The sequence below is a fragment of the Ranitomeya imitator genome, chromosome 1 (assembly GCF_032444005.1).
Source record: "Ranitomeya imitator isolate aRanImi1 chromosome 1, aRanImi1.pri, whole genome shotgun sequence".
NCBI classification, from domain to species: Eukaryota; Metazoa; Chordata; class Amphibia; order Anura; family Dendrobatidae; genus Ranitomeya; species Ranitomeya imitator.
Window position 1 is genome coordinate 983419535 of NC_091282.1, and position 27077 is coordinate 983446611.

The 27077-nt window shown below is 43.7% G+C and overlaps 1 protein-coding gene across 15 annotated transcripts in view; it reads left to right on the top strand.

Annotated features, from left to right (window-relative positions):
* BLTP1 (bridge-like lipid transfer protein family member 1) overlaps window positions 1-27077 on the top strand; it is a 381731-nt gene that overhangs the window by 9156 nt on the left and 345498 nt on the right. For 14 of the 15 annotated variants that reach the window (XM_069743891.1, XM_069743894.1, XM_069743897.1 and 11 more), the window contains exons 2-4: window positions 14002-14120; window positions 19393-19509; window positions 25030-25108. In XM_069743891.1, coding sequence (XP_069599992.1) covers window positions 14027-14120; window positions 19393-19509; window positions 25030-25108 — 290 coding nt within the window. In that variant the 5' untranslated portion in view covers window positions 14002-14026. The remainder of the gene's footprint in view (window positions 1-14001; window positions 14121-19392; window positions 19510-25029; window positions 25109-27077) is intronic. The other variant, XM_069743892.1, reaches the window with a different exon arrangement.

Genomic DNA, 27077 nt, shown 5'->3' on the forward strand with positions numbered 1-27077 from the left:
TGCAGTAATGATGGCGTGTTCTTCATTCATGTGACCACTGCAGCAATAACTACCGTGGTTGAGTAATCACGAGCCGTACATGCCAGTGCTGATTTGGCCATTAACTGACTGCAGCCATCATGTGCAGGACCAGTTTTTATTTTTGTATCGCCACTTTCTGGGAGCCATAGTTAATTGTATTTTATGGGACAATTTCTGGGTAACAATCGCTATATTATTGCAGCTATACAGAATGCTTTACACTCAAACACTGCTGCATTTTGGAGAAGAAATACTTTGAAAAACTGTCTGGATACAATTCTTCTTGGGTGACTAGTCCGAGGCAAGTCGCCAGCAGTTTTATCTTGCCCCGTTCTCCTAGAGTGACAAGCCTCTCCTTATACACACACCTAGCGAAAGACGTGTCAGTCTAGTGGAGCAAGGCAGAAAAAAGCCACCGGCTGCCAGCCTCGGACTGGTCTTCTGAGAAGTAGAGTCCTGGCTGGCCTTTCAAAGTACATTATGTATCATATACCTGGCTGTAAAAACAGGCTGCAACAAGTGTCTGGTTCCCTTAAATCAACTATTTGCTCAACCTAATCTGTAAACATGTGATTTCGTCTTACAAAATAAGTTGTATTCAGCAGACTTGCAGAACATTGCACAACATGAAAATCCCCAGGGCCTGCTTTTGCTAGGTGACATTACTTTAGACCTTTTCTGGAGGATAAGTACTGTCAGTTTCTTCATGAGAACATGCCACATCCCTATATGCGCCCAGGGAATGAAGGGCACTTCTAATAAATGCAAACACCTACAAGAAAAAAAGAAGGCACGTCACAGGGGAACATAACATGCTTTCTGTTATGTCCAGCAATTAAATGATTGTTTCATTCATGGCCAACCATGTTGTCATAAAAACACCTGCAAAGAAAAAGAAGTGTAAAGTTTAAAGATCAACTCAAATTTACCTTTATTAAGTAACAAAAAGAATAGAACCATGAAAAAGTGGAGATGTGTACAGAGATACTACGCCACCAAGGTACCAAGCATATGATCAGGACAAATGTCACTTGTGTGCCTGCATCACAAGGTCACTAAACAATCCGTGAAAACTCAGATGAATAGTGGTAAAAAATTCTCCAAAAAGTAGTATGCTGGGAATTAGCTGGCCTTTATAGAAGTAAATGGCTCACTCTCCAAGGTTAATAAGCACAAATAATGTCTCAGATATTCAGTATAAGACTAATGTAATATGCATATCAAACTTCAACTTGATTGTTTAGTTTAGGAAGCATTTTGTGTTTCTCTGTGATGTTAGATACGAAAGTCATTGGCAAGTAGAGTTTGGACTCTGGTATCATCTGATTACAGGCATTAGCTTCTGCCAGGTTGCATAGTCTGCATCTTGAATTTGTGACCAAACATAAATTGTAACCTGAAAGGTTTTATCTCGGACTTTTATTATTTTTACACATGGGGCTAAGAACTTATAGGCAGGTAGTCACTAATTACTTGCCTGTTCTGATTATTGCAGATATCTGGTGGCTCAGTGCGGCCATGGACCGCTCCCGCCAGCCATTATGCGGTTTCCGTTGATGTTGCATCAACAGAGCAGCATCTTCTGTTCCGCTCTGTCCTGTTGATGGGGTGTCAATGTTGTGTTGATTGAAAGTCAGCTCCCTGCTGCTCAACTGCTGGTAGCCAGCTGTTAATCAGCATGATGTCTGCAGTGATGCCCTGTCGACAGAGCAGATCAGAAGACGAAGAGCTGGTCTGTTGGTGACTGATGAATTGAAGCAGCAGAATCGCTAGCTGAGACGGCAGAGATCATATAGGTAGTTACTGCTTGTTTGTTCATATCCCATGTAAAAAAATAATTAATGTCCTGGATAACCCCTTTTACGTTACATAGGCTGATATACAGTTATGGCCGAAAGTGTTGGCACCCTTGAAATTGTTCCAGAAAATGAAGTATCTCTCCCAGAAAATTATTGCAATTACACGTTTTGCTATACGCATGTTTATTTCCTTTTTGTGTATTGGAACGACATGGAAAAAAGACAAATTGGGCATCATTTCACACAAAACCTAAAAATGTGCAGGACAAAATTATTGGCACCTTTCCAAAATTGTCAGGTAGGCTACGTTCACATTAGCGTTGCGCGCCGGTGCGTCGGCGACGCAACGCACGACGCACAAAAAACGCGCGCAAAAACGATGCGTTTTGCGACGCGTGCGTCGTTTTTTGACGAAAATCGGACGCACGAAAAATGCAACTTGTTGCATTTTCTTGCGTCCGACGCTAGCGTCGGAAACGACGCACGTGTCGAAAAACGCAACCAAAAAAACGCAAGCGTCCCCTATGTTAAACATAGGGGCGCGTCGCCGCTGCGTCGCCGACGCAACAGCGACGCACATTAGCGGAACGCTAATGTGAACGTAGCCTAAACTGTTGTGAATTCCGCTCTTGGGCTCCCTCCGGTGGTTGTAAGTGGCACTTTTGTGAGTTCTGCTCTTGGGCTCCCTCTTGTGGTTTCTAGTGGTATGGCTGCTCCTTGGAGTTAGCTGCCTCCACTTATCTTCTCTTCTGCTCGGCTATTTAGGTCTGGCTGTTCCTTCAGCTAGTGCCACTTGTAAATGGTTTCTGGTTGGATTCACATCTCTTTGGATTTCCCTGTTTTCCTGACCAGTTCAGCAAAGCTAAGTTCTTACTTGCTCTGTTCTGTTCACAGATTGTGGACTTATCCGTTCAGTGCTTTCTATGTTTGTCCAGCTTATCAGTATGAATTAATTCTGTCTTGCTGGAAGCTCTGGGAAGCAGATTTACCCTCCACACCTTTAGTCAGGTGTGGAGATTTTTAGTAAACTCTGCGTGGATTTTTGTAGTGTTTTATACTAACCGCACAGTATTCCATCCTGTCCTATCTATCAAGCTAGACTGGCCTCCTGTGCTCATCCTGGTTTCATTCTGTGTATGTCTTTTCCCTCTCCACTCACAGTCCTTATTTGTGGGGGGCTAATCTATCCTTTGGGGATTTTCTCTGAGGCAAGATAGTTTTCCTGCTTCTGTCTTTAGGGGTAGTTAGCTCTTAGGCTGTGACGAGATGCATAGGGAGAGTTAGGAGCATTCCACGGCTGCTTCTAGTGTTGTGTTGAGCTTAGGGACTGCGGTCAGTACAGTTACCACTTCCTTCAGAGCTCGTTCCATGTTGCTCCTAGACCACCGCATCATAACAGTAAACAACTATATTTCAAGCATGTGATGCTTGTTTATACTCACCTGTGGCAAGTAACGGTAAAATGAAAGTCACACCTGAAACCAGATAAAAAGAGGACAGTCGACTCAATCTTTGCATTGTGTGTCTCTGTGTGCCACACTAAGCATGGAGAACAAAAAGAGAAGAGAACTGTCTGAGCACTTTAGGAACAAAATTGTTAAAAAATATCAACAATCTCAGTTGCGAGTCCATCTTCAGAGATCTTGATGTTCCTTTGTCCACGGTGCACAATATAATCAAGACGTTCAGAACCCATGGCACTGTAGCTAACCTCCCTGGACATGGTCAGCAGAGAAAAATTATTGAAAGGTTGCCACGCATGATAGTCTGGATGGTGGATAAGCAGCCCCAATCAAGTCCAAAAGAAATTCAAGCTATACTGCAGTCTCAGGGATTCTTCTGGGAAATTATCTTGGGGACAGATGAGACCAAGAAAGTTTTGTTTGGTAAAGTACATCATTTTACTGTTTATTCTACACATCATCATTCTACTGTTTACTGAAAACGGAATGAGGCCTACAAAAAAAACACAATACCTACTGTCAAACATGGTGGAGATTCAAAGATATTTTGAGGTTGTTTTGTTGCCTCTGGCCCTGGGTGCTTTGACTGTGTGCAAAGCATCATGAAATGTTAAGATTGCCAAAGTATTTTAGGTCTCCTTGTAGTGCCCAGTGTCATTAATATAGGTTTGCCTCCTAGGTCATGTGTTTTCCCACAGGACAATGACCTTAAGCATACTTCAACAAACACCCAGAAAGAGATGGAAGCAAAGCGCTGGAGAGTTCTGAAGTGGCCAGCAATTAGTCCGGATCTAAATCCCATTGAACACCTGTGGGGAGATCTTAAAATTGTTGTTGGGAGAAGGCACCCTTCAAATATGAGCGACCTGGAGCAGTTTACAAATGAAGAGTGGCCCAAAATTCCAGTTGAGAGGTGTAAGAAGCTTGTTGATGGTTATAGGAAGCGATTGATTGCAGTTATTTATTGCAAAAGGTGTGCTACCAAATATTAAGTTAAGCAAAAAAACAAGGCCTGCACCCACTACCAAGTAAGGATACGGTGCAATAAATAAAGGGTAAGTGCCAACGATAAATGGAAATCATATAGAAAGAAAGCACCAACAAATACCAAATATAATAAAAATTACAATATTTTATTAAGTCTATTAAAAGGTAAAAAACCAAAATAAACAAAAGGGATGTGACAGGGTAAACCAGAAGCAGGTGGCACCATGACCAGAGACCGGTACATTCAGGTACAGGTAAATTCAAAATAATGTGTTTGCTCAAAACTAAGTGATCAATACTATGCAGAAAACCGCAAATAGACCAAGTGCACAAAGGAGGCTGTATACCACCAATAAAGTATGAGCAAGAGGGGTCAGGTGAAATGACCAAGTAACAAAGGTAGATTACCTGAATGGACACTGGAGCTCTGAGGTGGCTAGTGATTGAACCATCACTAGCGCCGCCCCTGTGACTGCTGGGTGGAATAAAGTTATTTTTCCCCCGCACCAGCTGGCTAAGTACAGGCGCCAGGCAGGATACTAACGCTATTAACCTGCAGACTAACCCCATATCTGCAGGTTGATAGCGTTTTTTCTGACAGGTTCCCTTTAAACACTAATCTCTCCTCATTGGAGAGGCAAAATAAAAAAAAAAAACGAAAAAGGAAAAAAAATTTATTGCCCTCTGTAGCAACTATTACATCCGTTTCAGGGTGAAGGTATGGAGAGGACCTGCAGGGAGGTGTGTACAGGCTGTGTACCAGTGTACAGAGAGGAGAGAGAAAACCCATGGCAAATTGTAAGGCTACGTCCCCCTGGTCAGTAGCGCTTTGGACGCGGCACATGTCTGCTCCGTCCAAAAGCGCTGCCAGCTATTGAACGCAGGAGATTCAGCATGTGTTCATTGAACCGTGCGGAATCACCGCGTCCAATACATTAGACTGGTGACTGAGCGTCTCCGCAAGATAGACATGCTACGGTCTGGAAAGACGTGCCGCAGGGAAGCCGCTGGTTCCGGTGCACGCATAGTGGAGGTGGGATTTCTTGAAATCCCACCCACTATGCTGTAACATCTGTACGCTATGGATATACGCAGCGTCCAACCCACAGTGTTTACTGACCATGGGAACGTACCCTTAGGGGTAATCATGCACTCTCCATACTCGGTATTTGTCAGTACAAGCGAGAAGAGATTCCTCAGGAGCTGTAGGAGAAATCGGTCCAGCAGTAAAGCTGTACTGATATATAAGGGCTAGTGAAGCCAGCTGCATCATCCTGGATGCAGACCTAACACCCAGCATGTATTACTGGGAGGCCAAAGATAAGCCTGCAACCTGCATATGGTGAGGAATGAATATGAGAGAAAGGAAGAAGAGTAGAACCGAGGATAAAAAGACAGTACAATGAGCAAATACCCTGCAGTAAGAAAATAAGTAAATGGTAATAATACATGTAAATAACATAGGGCACTTAGTTGACACTATTTTGATGAAAAGAGTGTAAAAATCATCCAACTGCAGCAAGGTTTACGTGGCGTACGTGGCCAAGGTACAGGCAGGACGCAGCATCACAATGGGTACCGTAATTAACCCCTATTTTACTAACATTACTAGATCTAGAGGTCTTTATACTGGACTCTTAAGGTTAATATGGCAACACACATGTGAAATCCTTTTGTTATTGTCCTTGCTTGTATTGGATCACATTTCCTCTTTTCCTTCTGTTTGCACCTTATGTATATGTTAATCCTGACCTTTTGTTCGGCCCATTATTTACACCTGTGGATTCAATCACTTGGTGACTAAAACCCATTTATTACATTTTTGTATTTATTTAGTATTCATTTTTGTATGTTGTTCATTTTATTGAATCAATAAATTTTGGTGACATTTTATTGGTATATTTTGACTCGGTTTTCTCCTTTATCAATCATTGTTTGGCGAGTCGCCCTTTAGGGTACCGTCACACAGTGGCATTTTGATCGCTACGACGGCACGATTTGTGACGTTCCAGCGATATATCCGTGACGTTCCAGCGATCTCGCTGTGTCTGACACGCTCCTGCGATCAGGGACCCCGCTGAGAATTGTACGTCGTAGCAGATCGTTTGAAACTTTCTTTCGTCGTCTAGTGTCCCGCTGTGGCGGCATGATCGCATGGTGTAACAAAGGTGTGCACGATATTGTATACGATGTGCGCATAGTAACCAACGGCTTCTACATCGCACATACGTCATGAAATTATCGCTCCAGCGTCGTACATTGCAAAGTGTGACAGCAGTCTACGACGCTGGAGCGATATTGTTACGATGCTGGAGCGTCACGGATCGTGCCGTCGTAGCGATCAAAATGCCACTGTGTGACGGTACCCTTACATGGGTTATTGTTATTACGTTACTGGTAATTATATAAAGGATTACCCAGTGTCAGTGTTCCCTCACTCTTGTAGTCCACCTTGCTACATGCCAGCAGGGCTCAAAATAGACAGGGGCAGAGCAGGACTCTCATCTTAAGATGTGCACATGTTGCTGATTTGCCTGTGGAATTTTCTGTGCGGATTCTTCCTCTCTTGGCAGAAAACGCAGTTGAAAATCTGTATGTATTTGTTGTGGATTTGATAGGGATTTTCATGCGTTTTTTTAAAATGCGGATTTGTATGCGTTTTTGTAAGCTAAATAAAGATCTATTATTTAACAAAAAAAAAGGAAAAAGAATTGTGACGTCATTTCTTTGTCCAACCTCTTCTTTTACATACTCCATTGAAGACCATAATATCATCACATACCATGTTCAACTATAATGTTTACACATACAAAACAAATATAAGTGAATAGACTTCAGTCCAGAGCCTCTCATCTAGCCAAATCAGTTCTCATGCTTCGCACTGCTGAAAGCCAACAGCCCGAAACACCGTGTCTGCGAATTGAGATACTGATTTGGCTTTTATCCTAAGTCATATTGCACGACTCGTTAAAGGGTTGATTGTGACTTGTAGGATCGCTACTTCCAACAGGTGGCGCTATAGAGTTCAAGTCCTCTTTATCTCTGAAGAGGCAATTTGCATATTACATTTCCCAGAAGAGCATTGCACGGCAAATAAGCCTCCTTACCTTGACAAGCTAGAGCTGGTATGTAACTCTCCAGAAGGAGAAACCTTACCCCATAGACCTCAGTCCAGAGCCTCTCACCTAGCCAAATCAGTTCTCATGCTTCGCACTAAGGAGGGCAAACAGCCCGAAACACCGTGTCTGCGAATTGAAATACTGATTTGGCTTTTATCCTAAGTCATATTGCATATTGCAAGACTAGTTAAAGGGTTTATTGTGACTGGTAGGATCGCAACTTCCAAAAGGTGGCACTATAGAGTTCAAGTCCTCTTTTTCTCTGAAGAAGAAATGTGCATATCTATAGATCAGGGCTCCCCAACCTGTAGCTCGGGAGCCACATGTGGCTCGCGGCCCATGAATTGTGGCTCGCGACTGCCAGCTGGATGCATTAGGTCCAGGTCTAGCAAACAGGTATAAAGAGCACATCTCAAAATGGTGAATTTTGTGAGTAGCCCTGCACAGAATTGCTGATATGGATGCACATTTACTGGTCTTAGGGGTTTAGAGATGTTTTAGGTATGGTACGCTGGAGGTTTGTACTACCTGTTAGAGGAGGTGCTCAAAGCTGAATGTGACAGTGTGTTGGGAGAACACCCCTGGATCTCAGTATACTACTCTGGAGTGATTTCTGTGTAAAAGCTTTGGCTATCATTATACCTGCAATGGGGGCTTTGGTTGATACTACTTTGAAGGAGGTGGGAGCTGAATGTGGCCCGCGACCCTCTCTGTGCTGAATGTGGCCTGCGACCCTCTCTGTGCTGAATGTGGCTCGCGACCCTCTCTCTAAGCTGAATGTGGCTCTCAAGGTCAGAAAGGTTGGGGACCACTGCTATAGATGGATAAATAAATCATTAGATAGTTAAATCTATAGATAGATAATACCAAGCATGATGTTTAGTAATATTGAGCCCCCCTGGCTACAAACACCAGCTCTCAGCCACCCCAGAAATGGCGCATCTCTAAGATGCGCCAATTCCAGCACTTATCCTTTTTTTCCCACTTGCCCTGTAGTGGTGGCAAGTGGGGTAATAGTTGTTGGGTTGATGTCACCTGTGTAGTGTCCGGTGACATCAAGCCTGGCTTGGTAATGGAGAGGTGTCAATAAGATACCTATCCATTACTAATCCTATAGTTGTTATAGGTGAAATAAAGACGCAGCCAGAATAAAGTATTTTAATGAAATAAAACACTAAACACAGTTTGCCATCTTTATTATCCAGCTAATCCATGCAACGCCCTCAATCTCCTGTAATAATAATAAAATAATAAACCAACAGTATATTCCCTGTTCTGATGTAATCCATTTAATAACAAGTGTCCCACGACAATCTCCCCTGTAGAACGGTCACATCAGATGCCGCCGAAGACACACTGACTGGAGATAACACTTCGGTCAGTGTGCTGCTCTCACTTTAAGGCACTACCGCTGTGAGAGAATTTTCTCACGCAGCGGTGCCACAAGTGAAAGGACGAACTCCGGTGACCTCTAGGCGGCCTCAGCCACATAGCATATAGCAGAGGCCACGTAACACAGACAGCCACGTAGTATATAGCACAGCCATGTAGTATATAGGAGCCACATAGTATATAACACTGCCCACATAGTATATAACACTGCCCACGTAGTATATAACACTGCCCACGTAGTATATAGCACAGCCCACGTAGTATATAGCACAGCCCACGTAGTATATAACACAGCCCACTGTTTTGATCTGGTGGCCTTGGAGCAGCATGAGACGTACTCTGGAGAAGGTGGCACCTGTACTGACCGCAAACCCTGAACCTAGCAGCGCAACTAGAAGTAGCCGTGGGGGGTACCTAACACTCCCTAGACCCCTCGACACAGCCTAAGAAACTAACTACCCCTAAAGACAGAAACAGGAAACCTATCTTGCCTCAGAGAAAATCCCCAAAGGACAGACAGCCCCCCACAAATATTAACTGTGAGAGGAGAGGGAAAAAACATACGCAGACATGAAATCAGGATTTAGCATAGGAGGCCATACTAGCTAAATAGAAAGAATAGAACAGAGTACTATGCGGTCAGTATTAAAACACTAGAAAATATCCACCACAGAAAATACAAAACACCACATCTGACTAAAGACATGGAGGGTATATCTGCATCTCCAGAGACACAGCAAGGCTGCAAAAAATATTTCACAGACAAAGCTGGACAAGACCAAACATGAAAATGCACAGAACTATAAGGTCCACAGCAGGTGGACAGCAAAAACCAAGCCAGGACTTATCTTTGAAGAAAAGCACAGCGAACAGGAGAGACCAGAAGGGATGTGAATCCTCCAAAAGCAATGGACAGCTGGCAGGGACTAAAGAGTCCTGCAAAGCTATATACCCCAGTCAGTTTTGCAATTAGTAGATACACCTGTCCAATCCTGCAGTCCAGGCACAACTGCATTACCCTCTACAACCACCGGAGGGAGCCCAAAAGCTGAATTCACAACAGCCCACGTAGTATATAACACAGCCCACGTAGTATATAACACAGCCCACGTAGTATATAACACTGCCCACGTAGTATATAACACTGCCCACGTAGTATATAACACTGCCCACGTAGTATATAACACTGCCCACGTAATATATAGCATCCACGCAGTATATAACACAGCCCACGTAGTATATAAAATTGCCCACGCAGTATATAACACAGGCCACACGGTATATAACACTGCCCACGTAGTCTATAGCAGCCTCGCAGTATATAACACTGCGCACGTAGTATATAACACAGCCCAAGTACAATACAGTCATGGCCAAAAGTTTTGAGAATGACACCAAAATTATATTTTCACATGATCTGCTGGCCTCTGGTTTTTATTAGTGTTTGTCTGATGTTTATATCACATACATAAATATAATTGCAATCATATTATGAGTACCAATAGGTTATATTGACAGTTAGAATGAGTTAATGCAGCAAGTCAATATTTGCAGTGTTGCCCCTTCTTCTTCAAGACCTCTGTAATTCTCCCTGGCATGCTCTCAATCAACTTTTGGACCAAATCCTGACTGATAGCCGTCCATTCTTGCATAATCAGTGCCTGCATTTTGCCAGAATTTGTTGGTTTTTGTTTGTCCACCCGTCCCTTGATGACTGACCACAAGTTCTCAATGGGATTAAGATCTGGGGAGTTTCAAGGCCATGGACCCAAAATCTCTATGTTTTGTTCCATAAGCCATTTAGTTATCACCTTTGCTTTATGGCAAGGTGCTCCATCATGCTGGAAAAGGCATTGTTGGGCGCCAAACTGCTCTTGGACGGTTGGGAGAAGTTGCTCTTGGAGGACATTCTGGTACCATTCTTTATTCATGGCTGTGTTTTTAGGCAAGACTGTGAGTGAGCCGATTCCCTTGGCTGAGAAGCAACCCCACACATGAATGGTTTCAGGATGCTTTACAGTTGGCATGAGACAAGACTGGTGGTAGCACTCACCTCTTCTTCTCCGAATAAGCTGTTTTCCAGATGTCCCAAACAATCGAAAAGGGGATTCATCAGAGAAAATGACTTTGCCCCAGTCCTCAGCAGTCCACTCCCTGTACCTTTTGCAGAATATCAGTCGGTCCCTGATGTTTTTTCTGGAGAGAAGTGGCTTCTTTGCTGCCCTCCTTGAAACCAGGCCTTGCTCAAAGAGTCTCCGCCTCACAGTGCGTGCAGAAGCACTCACACCAGCCTGCTGCCATTCCTGAGCAAGCTCGGCACTGCTGGTAGTCCGATCCCGCAGCTGAAACAGTTTTAAGATACGGTCCTGGCGCTTGCTGGTCTTTCTTGGGCGCCCTGGAGCCTTTTTGACAACAATGGAAGGTCTCTCCTTGAAGTTCTTGATGATGCAATAGATTGTTGACTGAGGTGCAATCTTTGTAGCTGCGATACTCTTCCCTGTTAGGCCATTTTTATGCAGAGCAATGATGGCTGCACGTGTTTCTTTAGAGATAACCATGGTTAACTGAAGAGAAACAATGATACCAAGAACCAGCCTCCTTTTAAAGTGTCCAGTGATGTCATTCTTACTTTAACATGACTGATTGATCGCCAGCCCTGTCCTCATCAACACCCACACCTGTGTTAATGGATCAAGCACTAAAACGATGTTAGCTGCTCCTTTTAAGGCAGGACTGCAATGATGTTGAAATGTGTTTTGGGGGTTAAAGTTCATTTTCTTGGCAAATATTGACTTTACAAGTACAGTAATTGCTGTTAAGCTGATCACTCTTTGACATTCAGGAGTATATGCAAATTGCCATTACAAAAATGAAGCAGTAGACTTTGGAAAAATTACTATTTGTCTCATTCTCAATAGTTTTGGCCATGACTGTATAGCACTGTGGGCACCATATCCCTATTAAAAAAAGAATGAAAATAAAAAAATAGGCTATGTGCACATGTAGGAAAAGAGGTGCAGAATTTTCTGCGCAAAATCCGCATCTCCTGGCAGAATCCGCAGCCGCGGATTTGCCGTGGATTTTGTGCGTATTTTTTATGCGGAATTGATGCAGATTTTGTGCGGATTTTCTGTGGGTTTTGCCACTGCGGATTTTTATCATGGAGGGGTGCAGAAACGCTGCAGATCCACACAAAAGAAGTGACATGCACTTCTTTGAAATCCGCAGCAATTCCGCACTGATTTTTTCCGCACCATCTGCACAGCTTTTTTTTATCCCATTGATTTACATTGTACTGTACATCACAGTGCTGTCTGCAGCGTTTCTGCGTGGAAAAATCCGCTGCGGATCCGCAGCAAATCCGCATAGTGTGCACATAGCCTTACATACTCACCCTCTGGCGTCCAGCGAAGCTGTCCCTATGTGCGCGATGCGGTCACCAGCTTCCGTTCCCAGCGATGCATTGCGAAATTACCCAGATGAAGTAGCGGTCTCACGAGACCGCTACGTCATCATCTCGCGAGAGCGCAGTGCAAGGCCCGGAGCATCGCGATAAACGTAAAGGCGCCGGAAGGTGAGTATATAATGATTTTTTTTTTTTCCTTATTTTTAACATTAGATTATCTTTTTACTATTGATGCTGCATAGGCAGCATCAATAGTAAAAAGTTGGTCAAACAGGGTTAATAGCAGCGTTAACGGACTGCGTTACACCGCGCATAACGCGGTGTAATGCAGCCATTAACCCTGTGTGAGCGCTGACTGGAAGGGAGTATGGAGGGGGCACTGACAGAGAGTAGAAAGGGGTGAACTCGCAGCCGGACTGTGCCCGTCGCTGATTGATCAGCGACGCAGGATTTCCGTGACAGACAGACAGACAGATGGAAGTGCCCCTTAAACGATTGTATATATAGACTGTATGTGTGTGTTTGTTTTTTTTTTTACTATTCAGCACAGTAGCCGGATGATGGGACAACTACTGTCTCATCATTGGCTAATGCTGTCACTGTTCTACAGTATGCGACAGCAGACATCGCCAGATGGGACTAGTAGTCCCATCAGACGATCCCTGTCTACACACAGACGCGCACACACAACACACACACCCGCAGACCCCCGCACACACATACAGGTACACACAAACACCCGCACACAGACCTGCACATCATCTCCGCACACACATCTTCTCCGCACACACATAGTCTCCGCCCACACACTATTCCTCCTGCCTAGCTGCAGCGTTTTTCGCACACACATCCACAGCAAAACCGCAAATCTTTTTACACCTGCGGTTTTGCTGTGGATTTGACTGACTCTATAGAAGTCAATGGATGCAGAAACGCTGCAGATCTTCAAAAAGAATTGACATGCTGCGGAAAATAAAACGCTGCGAATCCGCCTGGATTTTTCCGCAGCATGTGCACACCAATTCTGTAATTCTCATTGACTAACATTGCTTGTGCACTACACTGCGGATTTGATGCAATTCCGTGCGTCCAAAAACGCTGCGGATCCGCATCAAAATCCGCAACGTGTGCACATACCCTTACTGCTTCACAACCTACCCGTGGAAAGTTAAATAGAAAAAATGCATAGCCCAAAAAGGGTGCGCCAAGGAAATAATTATAGTTTGAACTAATATTAGGTAACCACCAGCATGTACGAAGGGTGTGCGTAGCCTTCAGCAATAATGTTGCAGACAGGGGACATGTTGAGGCATGATATATTGGAAACCCATTTTTTACCCAAGGTCAATATTGGTTCTTAAAGGGATAAGAAGTGTCACTGACAGAAAGTCTTTTTTTGGATTCATTCTCAGTTTTGTGTTTTAATAATAGTTCTTTGTGATTATAATAATGAAAAGCGAAATGTACGCCTGTTCTGATCATATATTTTGTTACAAGCATGCCCTCCGTGACTCATAGGTCGTATATGATGGGAGTGTGGCATTTCAAGCGTAAGCATGCACAGCAATGTTAAAAATGTTTTTTGCAAATACTCGTCATTTGCCTTACAAGTATAGACTGTCCCCTCACTGCCTCAGAAATTAATATATTGTTTCCAGCGCAATATTTGATTTTTTGGGGGGGAGACCAGGGGAAGATTTCAGACGTCTGCAGTACAGGGGATGGCCTGTGTTGTTGTACAGGGGTTTCTTTTATTACAGATGCCTAAGATTTAAAGTGATGTCTGTTTTGGTGACTATGTTCTCTTTTTCCAGGCAGTGAGTGAAAAGGCTGCTCACAATGGACACGGCTAATGAAAGTTTTGTTCCAACTATTACTGAACTTGAAGGATATCTTACTGAACACAATTCCAATGTGGTATGGCTGCTTGTTGGTAAGTTCCATTATATAAAGATCTTATTCTCTGGTCTGTCTCCTTTATAAGGCTATGTGCACATGTTCAGGATTTCTTGCAGAAATTTCCTGAGAAAAACCTGAAATTTTCTGCAAGAAATCTGCATGCGTTTTTTTGCGCGTTTTTACCGCGTTTTTGGTGCGTTTTTTTTGCGGATTTTTCCGGACATTTCCCAATGCGTTATATAGTGGAAATCCGCAAAAAATCCGCAAAATTAATGAACATGCTGCGTTTTTTACCGCGATGCGTTTTTTTTCACGGAAAAAAACGCATCATGTGCACACAAATTTCGGAATTCATTCTAAATGATGGGATGCATAATGTATGCTGTTTTTTGCAGTTTGATTGCGTTTTTATAGCAAAAAAAGCGAAAAAAAACGCGAAAAATCAGCAACGTGTGCACACAGCTTAACAGTCACATAATGGATCATTTGACCGGCAAATCTAATTTTTTCCTCTCAGCAAGACCCTTTAAAGGTAACCTGTCAGTCAATTCTTGCTGCCCAAACCATGGGTAGCCTGCATGCATGATTGTAGCACACATACAGTTAGGGCCAGAAATATTTGGACAGTGACACAAGTTTTGTTATTTTAGCTGTTTACAAAAACATGTTCAGAAATACAATTATCTATATAATATGGGCTGAAAGTGCACACTCCCAGCTGCAATATGATAGTTTCCACATCCAAATCGGAGAAAGGGTTTAGGAATCATAGCTCTGTAATGCATAGCGTCCTCTTTTTCAAGGGACCAAAAGTAATTGGACAATGGACTCTAAGGGCTGCAATTAACTCTGAAGGCGTCTCCCTCGTTAACCTGTAATCAATGAAGTAGTCAAAAGGTCAGGGGTGGATTCCAGGTGTGTGGTTTTGCATTTGGAAGCTGTTGCTGTGAGCAGACAACATGCGGTCAAAGGAACTCTCAATTGAGGTGAAGCAGAACATCCTGAGGCTGAAAAAAAAGAAAAAATCCATCAGAGAGATAGCAGACATGCTTGGAGTAGCAAAATCAACAGTTGGGTACATTCTGAGAAAAAAGGAATTGACTGGTGAGCTTGGGAACTCAAAAAGGCCTGGGCGTCCACGGATGACAACAGTGGTGGATGATCGCCGCATACTTAATTTGGTGAAGAAGAACCCGTTCACAACATCAACTGAAGTCCAGAACACTCTCAGTGAAGTAGGTGTATCTGTCTCTAAGTCAACAGTAAAGAGAAGACTCCATGACAGTAAATACAAAGGGTTCACATCTAGATGCAAACCATTCATCAATACCAAAAATAGACAGGCCAGAGTTAAATTTGCAGAAAAACACCTCAAGAAGCCAGCTCGGTTCTGGAAAAGTATTCTATGGACAGATGGGACAAAGATCAACCTGTACCAGAATGATGGGAAGAAAAAAGTTTGGAGAAGAAAGGGAACGGCACATGATCCAAGGCACACCACATCCTCTGTAAAACATGGTGGAGGCAACGTGATGGCATGGGCATGCATGGCTTTCAATGGCACTGGGTCACTTGTGTTTATTGATGACATAAGAGCAGACAAGAGTAGCCGGATGAATTCTGAAGTGTACCGGGATATACTTTCAGCCCAGATTCAGCCAAATGCTGCAAAGTTGATTGGACGGCGCTTCATAGTACAGATGGACAATGACCCCAAGCATACATCCAAAGCTACCCAGGAGTTCATGAGTGCCAAAAAGTGGAACATTCTGCAATGGCCAAGTCAATCTCCAGATCTAAACCCAATTGAGCATGCATTTCACTTGCTCAAATCCAGACTTAAGACGGAAAGACCCACAAACAAGCAAGACCTGAAGGCTGCGGCTGTAAAGGCCTAGCAAAGCATTAAGAAGGAGGAAACCCAGCGTTTGGTGATGTCCATGGGTTCCAGACTTAAGGCGGTGATTGCCTCCAAAGGATTTGCAACAAAATATTGAAAATAAAAATATTTTGTTTGGGTTATGTTTATTTGTCCAATTACTTTTGACCTCCTAAAATGTGGAGTGTTTGTAAAGAAATGTGTACAATTCCTACATTTTCTATCAGATATTTTTGTTCAACCCTTCAAATTAAACGTTACAATCTGCACTTGAATTCTGTTGTAGAGGTTTCATTTCAAATCCAATGTGGTGGCATGCAGAGCCCAACTCGCGAAAATTGTGTCACTGTCCAAATATTTCTGGCCCTAACTGTACTTGCATTTTAGAGAAAAAACAGTTTAAAGGAGGAATGAGAGTAGCCTGACCCGGACATTGACCGGCTCCTTCCAGGTGTCTGTTATGTGAGCTGTCAGTCAACCAGAGTGGTATAAGGAGAAGACAACTGGAGGTGACACCAGACCACTATGATTTTTTTTTCCTTATGGTCCCCAGCTTGACCTTTAAAGTATATCTTTTCTGAAATGGCGGAGTGTTTTAAAGTAAAACATACCATACCAAGGTTTGATTGATGCTCCCTGTAGGTTTTGGGCATGACAAATTTCCCTTTTAGTGTATCTCTTGGCTTACTATTCTGCTGTAGATGAGAATAGCAAATTTCAGCTACTGGTCCGTTTTCCAATATATATGGGTTAGAATTTCTTTGGTTACAGTAGATGGAACAACATTTTTGTACTCTTTTGGCTAGTAGGTACACAGTCCCTTAGCTGTAATTTACTGCTCCTAATGCTTTAAAAGCCGTCAAAAGGAAAGGCTCATTTTACTATAAAGAAATGATTTCCCCCACTGCGACAGCTTCACTGTTCCTGTGGTCACCTCTGGACTGGAAATGGTGACATTGTTGGGGGAGGATCTGAAGTGACCCTTCACGGTTGACGTGTCTCTGTTTGGGGGGATCAAAGGCAAATCCCTAATCCCGTTTATTGTGTCGCACTTTTCATAATCTTAGCAAGTTCTACTTCAACCCATGGTATAAAATCACACTTGAAGCACTTAACCTATAAGAATACAGAAAAACCGGAAACTACATATATGTGTCTACGTGGCATAGAAAAAAAACATAACGGCTTGTGCGTCAAGGTCTCGTGGAACAATACACCCTCAGTCTCATATCTAATTCAGACTAGAACAATCTGGCTTTCATAACAACTATGAACTTTTACCTAATTAAGTAACAGAATTTATCTTGTGAACAACAAGATGGAGTCAAAAAGCACAAAAAGGAAGCCCTTTAGTTTTGATCTTAGTTTAACCCTTCACAACATGTCAGTTGACTTACCTGAGAGATGGGCCACTGATTGTTTGCTGGGTCAGGGGCTGATGAATGGGCAGTCATCACTCCTGTCCTAGCGCAGACCACAGAGTGTGGTGGTGCTATGGCGCCGGTTGTTTGGAGGGGTACGTGGCACTTCTTTGTGTGATACCCATTCTTTCCCTCAAGAAGCTTTTGAAAAGTGGAGAAAAAGTACAGGACATAAAATGGCCATGCGCTGTACAACTTTCTGATGGACTATCATTTAGCTGTCTGCTATCTCTCTCAATCTGCAAGACCAAGCCGAGCGTTAATGTGTTCTGTATGAGAGGCACTGACTGAATTGTCTGGCAATGGCTTATCCATGTGCTAAACAAGAGGATTGGGCTATTGAATTCCAACCTTCCGACAGTCTGGATGTCCCCATAGATGGTTGTCTGGCAGGTTTGTGTCTGTGTGTGGCGCGTGAAATCGCCAGCATATTTGTGGTCGCTCTCCGGCTACACTGCTGTACACACATTACTCTGTACCTGTACAGGCTGGATTTTACAGGTGTTTTTTTTTTTTTTTTGCTTTTCTCTGCTGTGAATTTTTTGGTCTTTTCTCCATTTTGAATCCTCCCCAATTTTGATGGTCTGGTTGTCAATTCCTTCTTCTACTGTTCTTAATACACTAGTGGTTACACATTTCCGGTTCCTGCCAGAATTTGCTATTCTGGCACACCGTCCCAGTTAGTCAGCTGCTTCTGGTAGCGGTTTACCTTTGGGCTGTGTATACCCTTCATATCACTCTTGTTTGTTAGCGTTTGCAAAATTCTTTAAGAAGACAGGTAGACCCGCAAGGAAAGTTACCCTGAATCTTGAAGGTATAGTTACTATTTTGTATGTTTCTGCCTCACTCCAAGTATGTGAGAGCAATTTTTGGCAGTGCATTTTCTAATCTGTTATTTGTAAACTAATGCAAGAAACATTATGACAAATCAGGATCTTAATTATTACACTTTCTTAAATGTCTTAAAGTACCATAACCCCTCTATGAAAATAGCATTGCATGTGTTAATATTGATCCATTACTGATATTGTGTAATAATAAATAAATGTTTTTAATTTAAAGAAGTATTTCCGTCTTCTAAAGTGATATCAAATCGCTAGGCTATGTCTTACCTGGACCCCTACAGGCCTTGTGAATAAAGAACCTTCAGTGCTAATTTATAGCTACGTCCTCATCATTCTAAGGATCTGTGTAGATTTGGTGCCACTTTATTAGTTGGGACCAAGAAATCTATGTGCAGATAGGCCTGGTGGGAAATCCAGATTATCTGAAATTAAGGATAAGCTTTTTTATGGGATCTCAAAGCCAGAAGAGTGGTGTAGGTACTATATGACATGAGGCTAGGAGAGGGAACAGTTAAATGGGCGCACAATGGGAGAGTGATAAGAGCTTTAGGGCAAATGAATTAAGCTATTTTGACCCATAATTTCCCCTCTAAATGATAGAAGAAGTCCAGGACTCTAGTGTGTACTGCTGCCACGTGACACCTTCTACTTTCCGGAAGTCTAAGACCTCCCGTTAGTTTGTGTCTCATCAGGAATTCTCCCCGAATACATGGACGCCCACTTGCCCAAATAAATCTGCAAAAGCTACTGCACAGCCTTTTACAGAAATTGGAGAAAATTGCTATGGGGACGGTTTGAAAGACGTATAATAGTTTAGGTAGGTCGTTCATTTTTAGTATATTCTGCCGAACCAGGAAAAATCTTTCACCGTCCAAGAATTAAGATCTCTATAGAGTTGTTCAATAAAGAGCACAAAATTAAGATCAAATAAACGGGAGAGGCCTCTGAATAAGAATTCCTAAGTATTTAATGCCCTGTGAGGGCCAGGCAAAGGGAAAATGGGACTGGATGGAGTCTTGTGTGGATTTGGGGAGGGAAGCCTTTTAACCAGTTTGACTGTGAAAGTGACTACTGGCTGCTTTAATGCACTTTGGGAAATGGTAAAATTGTACTGTATTTTTTTTTCTGTTTCTAATGCAATATTTTTTTCTTTGATTGCAGCTACCATTTTATCCTGTGGATGGATTATTTATCTAACTTATTACAATTCCCGCAATATAGGACTGATTTTAACACTGGTATTAAATAGACTGTACAAAGATGGATACATTCATATTGGTGAGTTTTCTCATGGCCTTATCTCTCTATTATTAGTGTATTATATATAAAAAGGAAGTTATGCAGAAATGCCGATTTTGCAGAGCCGCACAGTGCTATTTTAACACTTTATCATGTGATACATTTGTGAAGTCATGGTTCACAAATTACTGAACTTTTCATGGGTCATTTAAGTTGGAAGAGAACGTGTCCTCAGAAAATGACCTAGTGTTTATATCAGGTTTTTATGTGAAATGGATTTTTTCTGTTTGTTGTTTTTTCCTCTTCAGTTTTCTATATCACTATTTAAAAGTAGATTAAAAATGCTGCAAAACCGCTGAAAGAACTGACATTCTGCAGATCTGTAACCATGCCTCCCAACTTTTGAAGATGTGAAAGAGGGACAAAGTTTGCGGCACGCCATGCGCGCAGCGGCAAATTTTAGGCCACGCCCCAGACCACACCCATTCATAATTAGTCACACCCATATCCACAACCCAACCACACCCATTTAGCACTGCTGATCACACTGTTTCATATACAATAATTATAAACAAAAAAATATGGCCACACAGTGCTCCATACTGTATAATGGCCACACATGATGCTCCATACTGTATAATGGCCGCACATGATGCTCCATACTGTATAATGACCGCACATGATACTCCATACTGTATAATGACCGCACATGATGCTCCATACTGTATAATAACCCCACATGATGCTCCATACTGTATAATGGCCCCACATGATGCTCCATACTGTATAATGACCGCACATGATGCTCCATACTGTATAATGACCGCACATGAAGCTCCATACTGTATAATAACCCCACATGATGCTCCATACTGTATAATGGCCGCACATGATGCTCCATACTGTATAATGACCGCACATGATGCTCCATACTGTATAGTGACCGCACATGATGCTTCATACTGTATATTGGCCGCACATGATGCTCCATACTGTATAATGACCCCACATGATGCTCAATACTGTATAATGGCTCCACATGATGCTCCATACTGTATAATGACCGCACATGATGCTCCATACTGTATAATGGCTCCACATGATGCTCCATACTGTGTAATGACCGCACATGATGCTCCATACTGTATAATGACAGCACATGAAGCTCCGTACTGTATAATAACCCCACATGATGCTCCATACTGTATAATGACCCCACATGATGCTCCATACTGTAAAATGACCCCACATGATGCTCCATACTGTAAAATGACCCCACATGATGCTCCATACTGTAAAATGACCGCACATGATGCTCCATACTGTATAATGACCGCACATGATGCTCCATACTGTATATTGGCCGCACATGATTCTCCATACTGTATAATGACCCCACATGATGCTCCATACTGTATAATGACCGCACATGATGCTCCATACTGTATAATGACCGCACATGATGCTCCATACTGTATGACTGCACATGATGCTCCTTACCGTATAATGACCGCACATGATGCTCCTTACTGTATAATGACCGCACATGATGCTCCTTACTGTATAATGACCGCACATGATGCTCCATACTGTATAATGACCGCACATGATGCTCCATACTGTATAATGACCGCACATGATGCTCCTTACTGTATATTGGCCGCACATGATGCTCCTTACTGTATATTGGCCGCACATGATACTTCGTACCATATAATGGCGACACATAGCACTTCGTACCATATAATGGCGACACATAGCACTTCGTCCCATAAATGGCGACACATAGCACTTCGTACCATATAATGGCGACACATAGCACTTCGTACCATATAATGGCGACACATAGCACTTCGTACCATATAATGGCGACACATAGCACTTCGTACCATATAATGGCGACACATAGCACTTCGTACCATATAATAGCGACACAGCACTTCGTACCATATAATAGCGACACATAGCACTTCGTACCATATAATGGCGACACATAGCACTTCGTACCATATAATGGCGACACATAGCACTTCGTACCATATAATGGCGACACATAGCACTTCGTACCATATAATGGCAACACATAGCACCTCGCACACGCGCAGCTCCGCTCCGTACACCTCGCACACACGCGGCTCCGCTCCATACACCTTGCACACACGCGGCTCCGCTCCGTACACCTCGCACACACGCGGCTCCACTCCGTACACCTCGCACACACGCGGCTCCACTCCGTACACCTCGCACACACGCGGCTCCGCTCCGTACACCTCGTACACACGCGGCTCTGCTCCGTACACCTCGCACACACGCGGCTCCGCTCCATACACCTCGCACACACGCGGTTCCACTCCATACACCTCGCACACACGCGGCTCCGCTCCGTACACCTCGTACACATGGCTCCGCTCCGTACACCTCGCACACACACGGCTCCGCTCCGTACACCTCGCACACACACGGCTCCGCTCCGTACACCTCGCACACACACGGCTCTGCTACATCCACACTGTACACCTCCTGACCCCACACAAGGCAGCATACTTACCTCATCCTGCGGCTGCTGCACAATGGCATGTTGGCAATTAGCACAGGCAGCCGAGTCTTGCCATCCACGGAGGTCCCGATCATGTGACCGCTGACTCCTCCCCCCCTGTGACTTCATCACAGGTCCTGTGCACAGAAAGCAGGCAGCCATACGGAAGGGTAAGGGCTCGGGGCATGGCTTAACATAAGGGGGCGTGTCGGTCCTGCTGTCTGCGGGTGCGGGATCAGAGCGTCCCGTGCAGGACAGCAGGGCAAAGGTTCAAAACCGGGACAATCCCGCACAATGAGGGACGGTTGGGAGCTATGCTGTAACAGCTTTAGAGGGAATCTGTCGCCACATTTGCCCTATCTAAACCATTAAAGGGAACCTGTCAGCAAGATTGTGCTCAGTAACCTACAGACAGTGTCAGGCCGGCGCCGTTATACTGATTACAATGATACCTTGGTGATGAAATCCGTCTTGTGGTTGTTGTTTAATCCTTATTTTCAGTTTTCAGTTAATGATATGCCCCTGCTTTGGGGCAGCCTGTAGGTAGGTCTTCATGTGGTGCTCTGATTAGGTATTCATACTGATGGCTTCTGACAGATCACTGATCCCTCAGTGACTTGCCCCCTATTTTACATACTTATTATATGTATTGGAAAAAAAAAATCACATTCACAGGTGCCTGCGCTGCAGCATGTTTGCATGTATAATATGCATTTGATTATTTTATTTGGTGATATAAATTTATTTAGAAAAAAATTGTCTCAAAATGGCGCTGACGACGCCTGTGCAGTAGCCTCTATCGGCGATTCCCTTTCAATCTGCAAGGAAAAGATAAGCCGCATGTACAGATGATTTTTAAATGTTCATTTGCCGAGAATGTTCGCTGCAGAAGCACAAAGTGTGCACATTTCCTAAGATTAGACTCAGACTTTTCAGCAGCTACATCCCCATTAGCAGCAATAGATCTGACTCTAAGTTGTATAGAAACCATTTTTGAACATTCTCTAGTTTTGGCAAAGATCACTGTGAAGGAAGAGGGCGAAGGTGAGCTGTGAGCATCACCTATTGTGAGTTTTTTCAGCTCATAAATTTAACATAAAACCTTAAACAATGTTAAGTAGCTGGCATGTGTCTCTAACAGCCGCAAGTGGAGCTAAGCTCTACAATTGAATGCCATTAACACTCTCTGACATGGGCCTTTATGTGGGACACATGTTGGTGCTGGCGCATTTCAATTCCCATTGGCGCACTGTGACAAGATTGTGGGACCCCGATGAGTTACTGTGACAGGCTAGGTGGTGCTGAGTGCCCCTGTCACTGCCGTCTTTCTCCTCCCCTGAAGCTCGGCTTTGTGCTGAGCTTCATATGAGACCACGGTTTTCACTATCTACTGAAATACTGCGCTATTGTAATATGTAGTATAAGTGATGGATGATCAAAGACTCAAGTTCACCAAGGAGACGAAAAAATAAAGAAAAAAAACCCTAAAGGCCTACAAGTTCGAATCGCCCTCTTTTTCCCATCAAAAATAAAAAATATTTGCTATAGCTGCATCCATAAAGGTCAGAGCTATAAAAATATAAAATTAACTAACTTAATCAGTAAATGCCGCAATAAGAAAAAAAAATGCAGAGTGCCAGAATTGTGGTATTTGCATTGAGCACCCCTCCCTTAAATAAAAAAAACATTAAAAATTACCCCCAAAAAATGCCATGTCTACCCAAAATTGGTGTAACTAAATCGCAAATAGGCAAACCCCACACAGCTCCATCTATAGGAAATTAAACATGTTACAGGTCATGAAAAATGGTGACAAACTAAGGCTACTTTCACACTAGCGTTTTCTGCAATCCGTCACAATGCGTCGTTTTGCAGAAAAAACGCATCCTGCAAAAGTGCTTGCAGGATGCGTTTTTTCCCCATAGACTTGCATTGACGACGCATTTGCGACGGATTGCCACACGTCGCATCCGTCGAGTGACGGATGCGTCGTGCTTTGACGGACCGTCGGGAGCAAAAAACGCTACATGTAACATTTTTTGCTCCTGACGGGACCGCTTTTTCCGACCGCGCATGCGCGGCCGGAACTCCGCCCCCACCTCCCCGCACCTTACAATGGGGCAGCGGATGCGCCGGAAAAATGCATCCGCTGCCTCCATTGTGCAATGCAGCAAACGCTAGCGTCGGAATCTCTCCCCGACGCATTGCGACGGGGAGATTCCAACGCTAGTGTGAAAGAAGCCTAAGATAAAAAATTTCTCTGTTTGTTTAAATGATAGCAAGTCTTGTTTGGCTGCTGAGACAATGGGTTAAATAAAGTTATTAGAGCTGTAAACATGAGGTCACATAATGACTGTAAACTGTGCTAACATGTAGTTTTAGGGATCATGGGGAGGGATGAGCAAACCCGAATTGTAAAGATCGGGGTTCGTATCTTAGTGTCCGTTGCTGAACTCCAAACTCGGACTTCTTCTGGATGTCTGGTTTACAGTTGGAAGAGGAGGGAGAAAGAGAGAATTTCCAGCTCTAAACTTTGGGTTCCCATTGATTTTTATGGTACGAACCGAATTTTGGACTAAAGTTCGATCAAACCCAACAAGCCCGAACTTCCACGGGTCCGCTCATTCCTAATTGTGAGATATATACAGAGAATATGTATGAGGAACGGGGACACATTTCCAGGATAGAATCATTACATTTTATTTGATGAAGCCATATTACTCCATAGATTTGATGTTAAAAAGGTTCCAGGCACATTTTCGTACACCTTTTCACGGGACAGATGATAAATGACCCCCACAGGTTATTTGTGAGTTTTTCAGGAATCCCCCAGGGATTCTATATTTATCACCTACCCTGTGGACGTTATTTATTGGAATAGACAACCCTACTAATACATAGTCGAGCCCTACAAGGCACGTAGGTAGGAGTTAGTACAGGACTGAGACAATGTTGAGTAATCAGCTTGCTAATTGCTGTATTTTGCATATCTTTGATTCATTCTCCCCCCTCATTTTTCATAGGATCATTTTCTTTCTCCGTCCTTTCTGGAAAGATTATGTTGCGTGAAATCTACTATATTACAGAGGACATGTCCATTAGGTATGTTTCTCACGTTCCTTTTTGTTTTGTCTAGATCTGTAAAGTGCTGACCGGAACAGCCCCAGAATTCTGCCGGCTCTGCACAGCCAAACTAATGATCCCTTGGAAACATAAAGCTGATGACTGATACCTTTACAAGCTTTACTTGCGTTAGCAGTTGTAAAGAAACGTAGATATTTCCTACAATGGCCTAAGTATAAGAAAACGGTGCTAGGTTAACCCTGTTATGACAGAATTGCTCCTCCTTTAATGCAGGTTGCGTGTTCTTCGCATGCTTCCATATTAACGTCATGGCGTTCCTTAGCAGAAGTCCATGTGGCACCACCAACCTGCTAATGGCACAGTGTGCATGGACTGCAGAGCCATCAAAGTCCTCATGTAGAAAAATCAATCAGTCTATTCATTTCCATATGGGGAAGAAGGGGTTAACATTGACCTACGGTATATGCAGGGTCGTATTTAGAGTTTATGCTGCCCTAGGCACTTTTAGTGCTGCCTCCCCCTTTGGTGAGTATGACACTATCAGCAGTGACTTTGGCAAGCATCGCTGATGTGAAAGTAGCCATTTGCAGCAGATCGGGCAGTTTTTCTGCATCTGCCGCGTAACGGATCACTTACAGGAACACTGTGTTTGGCCTCATTCATGCCCTAAGGGATTTGCGGCACTTGCCGTGATCTGGCAAATGCGGTACCATACCTCCCAACTTTTGAAGGGAAAGAGGTATAAAGTTTGCAGCGCGCGTAGTGCGCCACGGCAAATTTTAGGTCACGCTTCTGATCACACCCATTTCACAACTAGTCACACCCATATCCATGTCCCTACCACACCCATTTAGTACTGCTGATAACACTGTTTCATAAACAATAATTATTATTAAACAAAAAAAATATAGCCACACAGTGCTCCATACTGTATAATGGCCACACATGATGCTCAATACTGTATAACAGCCGCACACAGTTCTCCATACTGTATAATGGCCACACATGATGCTCCATACTGTATAATGGCCACACATGATGCTCCATATGGTATAATGGCCACACATGATGCTCCATACTGTATAATGGCCACACATGATGCTCCATACGGTATAATGGCCACACATGATGCTCCATACTGTATAATGGCCACACATGATGCTCCATACTGTATAATGGCCACACAAGATGCTCCAAACTGTATAATGGCCACATATGATGCTCCATACTGTATAATGGCCACACATGATGCTCCATACTGTATAATGACCCCACATGATGCTCCATACTGTATAATGCCCCCCTCCCATCTTGTATGCATGGCTCATATCCCCCCCCCCCTCCTGTATGCATGGCTCATCTCCCTCCCATCCCATATGCATGGCTCATCTCCCTCCCATCCCATATGCATGGCTCATATCCCCACCTCCTGTATGCATGGCTCATCTCCCTCCGATCCCATATGCATGGCTCATATACCCACCCCCCTCCTGAATGCATGGCTCATCTCCCTCCCATCCCATATGCATGGCTCATATCCCCCCCGTATGCATGGCTCATATCCCCCCCCCCCCCTCCTGTATGCATTGCTCATCTCCCTCCCATCCCATATGCATTGGTCATATTCCCCCCTCCTGTATGCATGGCTCATCTCCCTCCCATCCAATATGCATGGCTCATATCCCCCCATATGCATGGCTCATATCCCCCCCCCGTCTGCATGGCTCATATCCCCCCGTATGCATGGCTCATCTCCCTTCCATCCTATATACCCCCTCCTGTATGCATGGCTCATCTCCCTCCCATCCCATATCCCCCCCTCCTGTATGCATGGCTCATCTCCCTCCCATCCCATATCCCCCCCTATGCATGGCTCATATCCCCCCTCCTGTATGCATTGCTCATTTCCCCCCCCCCCCCTGTATGCATGGCTCATCTCTCAACCCCCCTGCTCCCGCTCCTGCTCCCATCTTGCATGGCTCGGCTC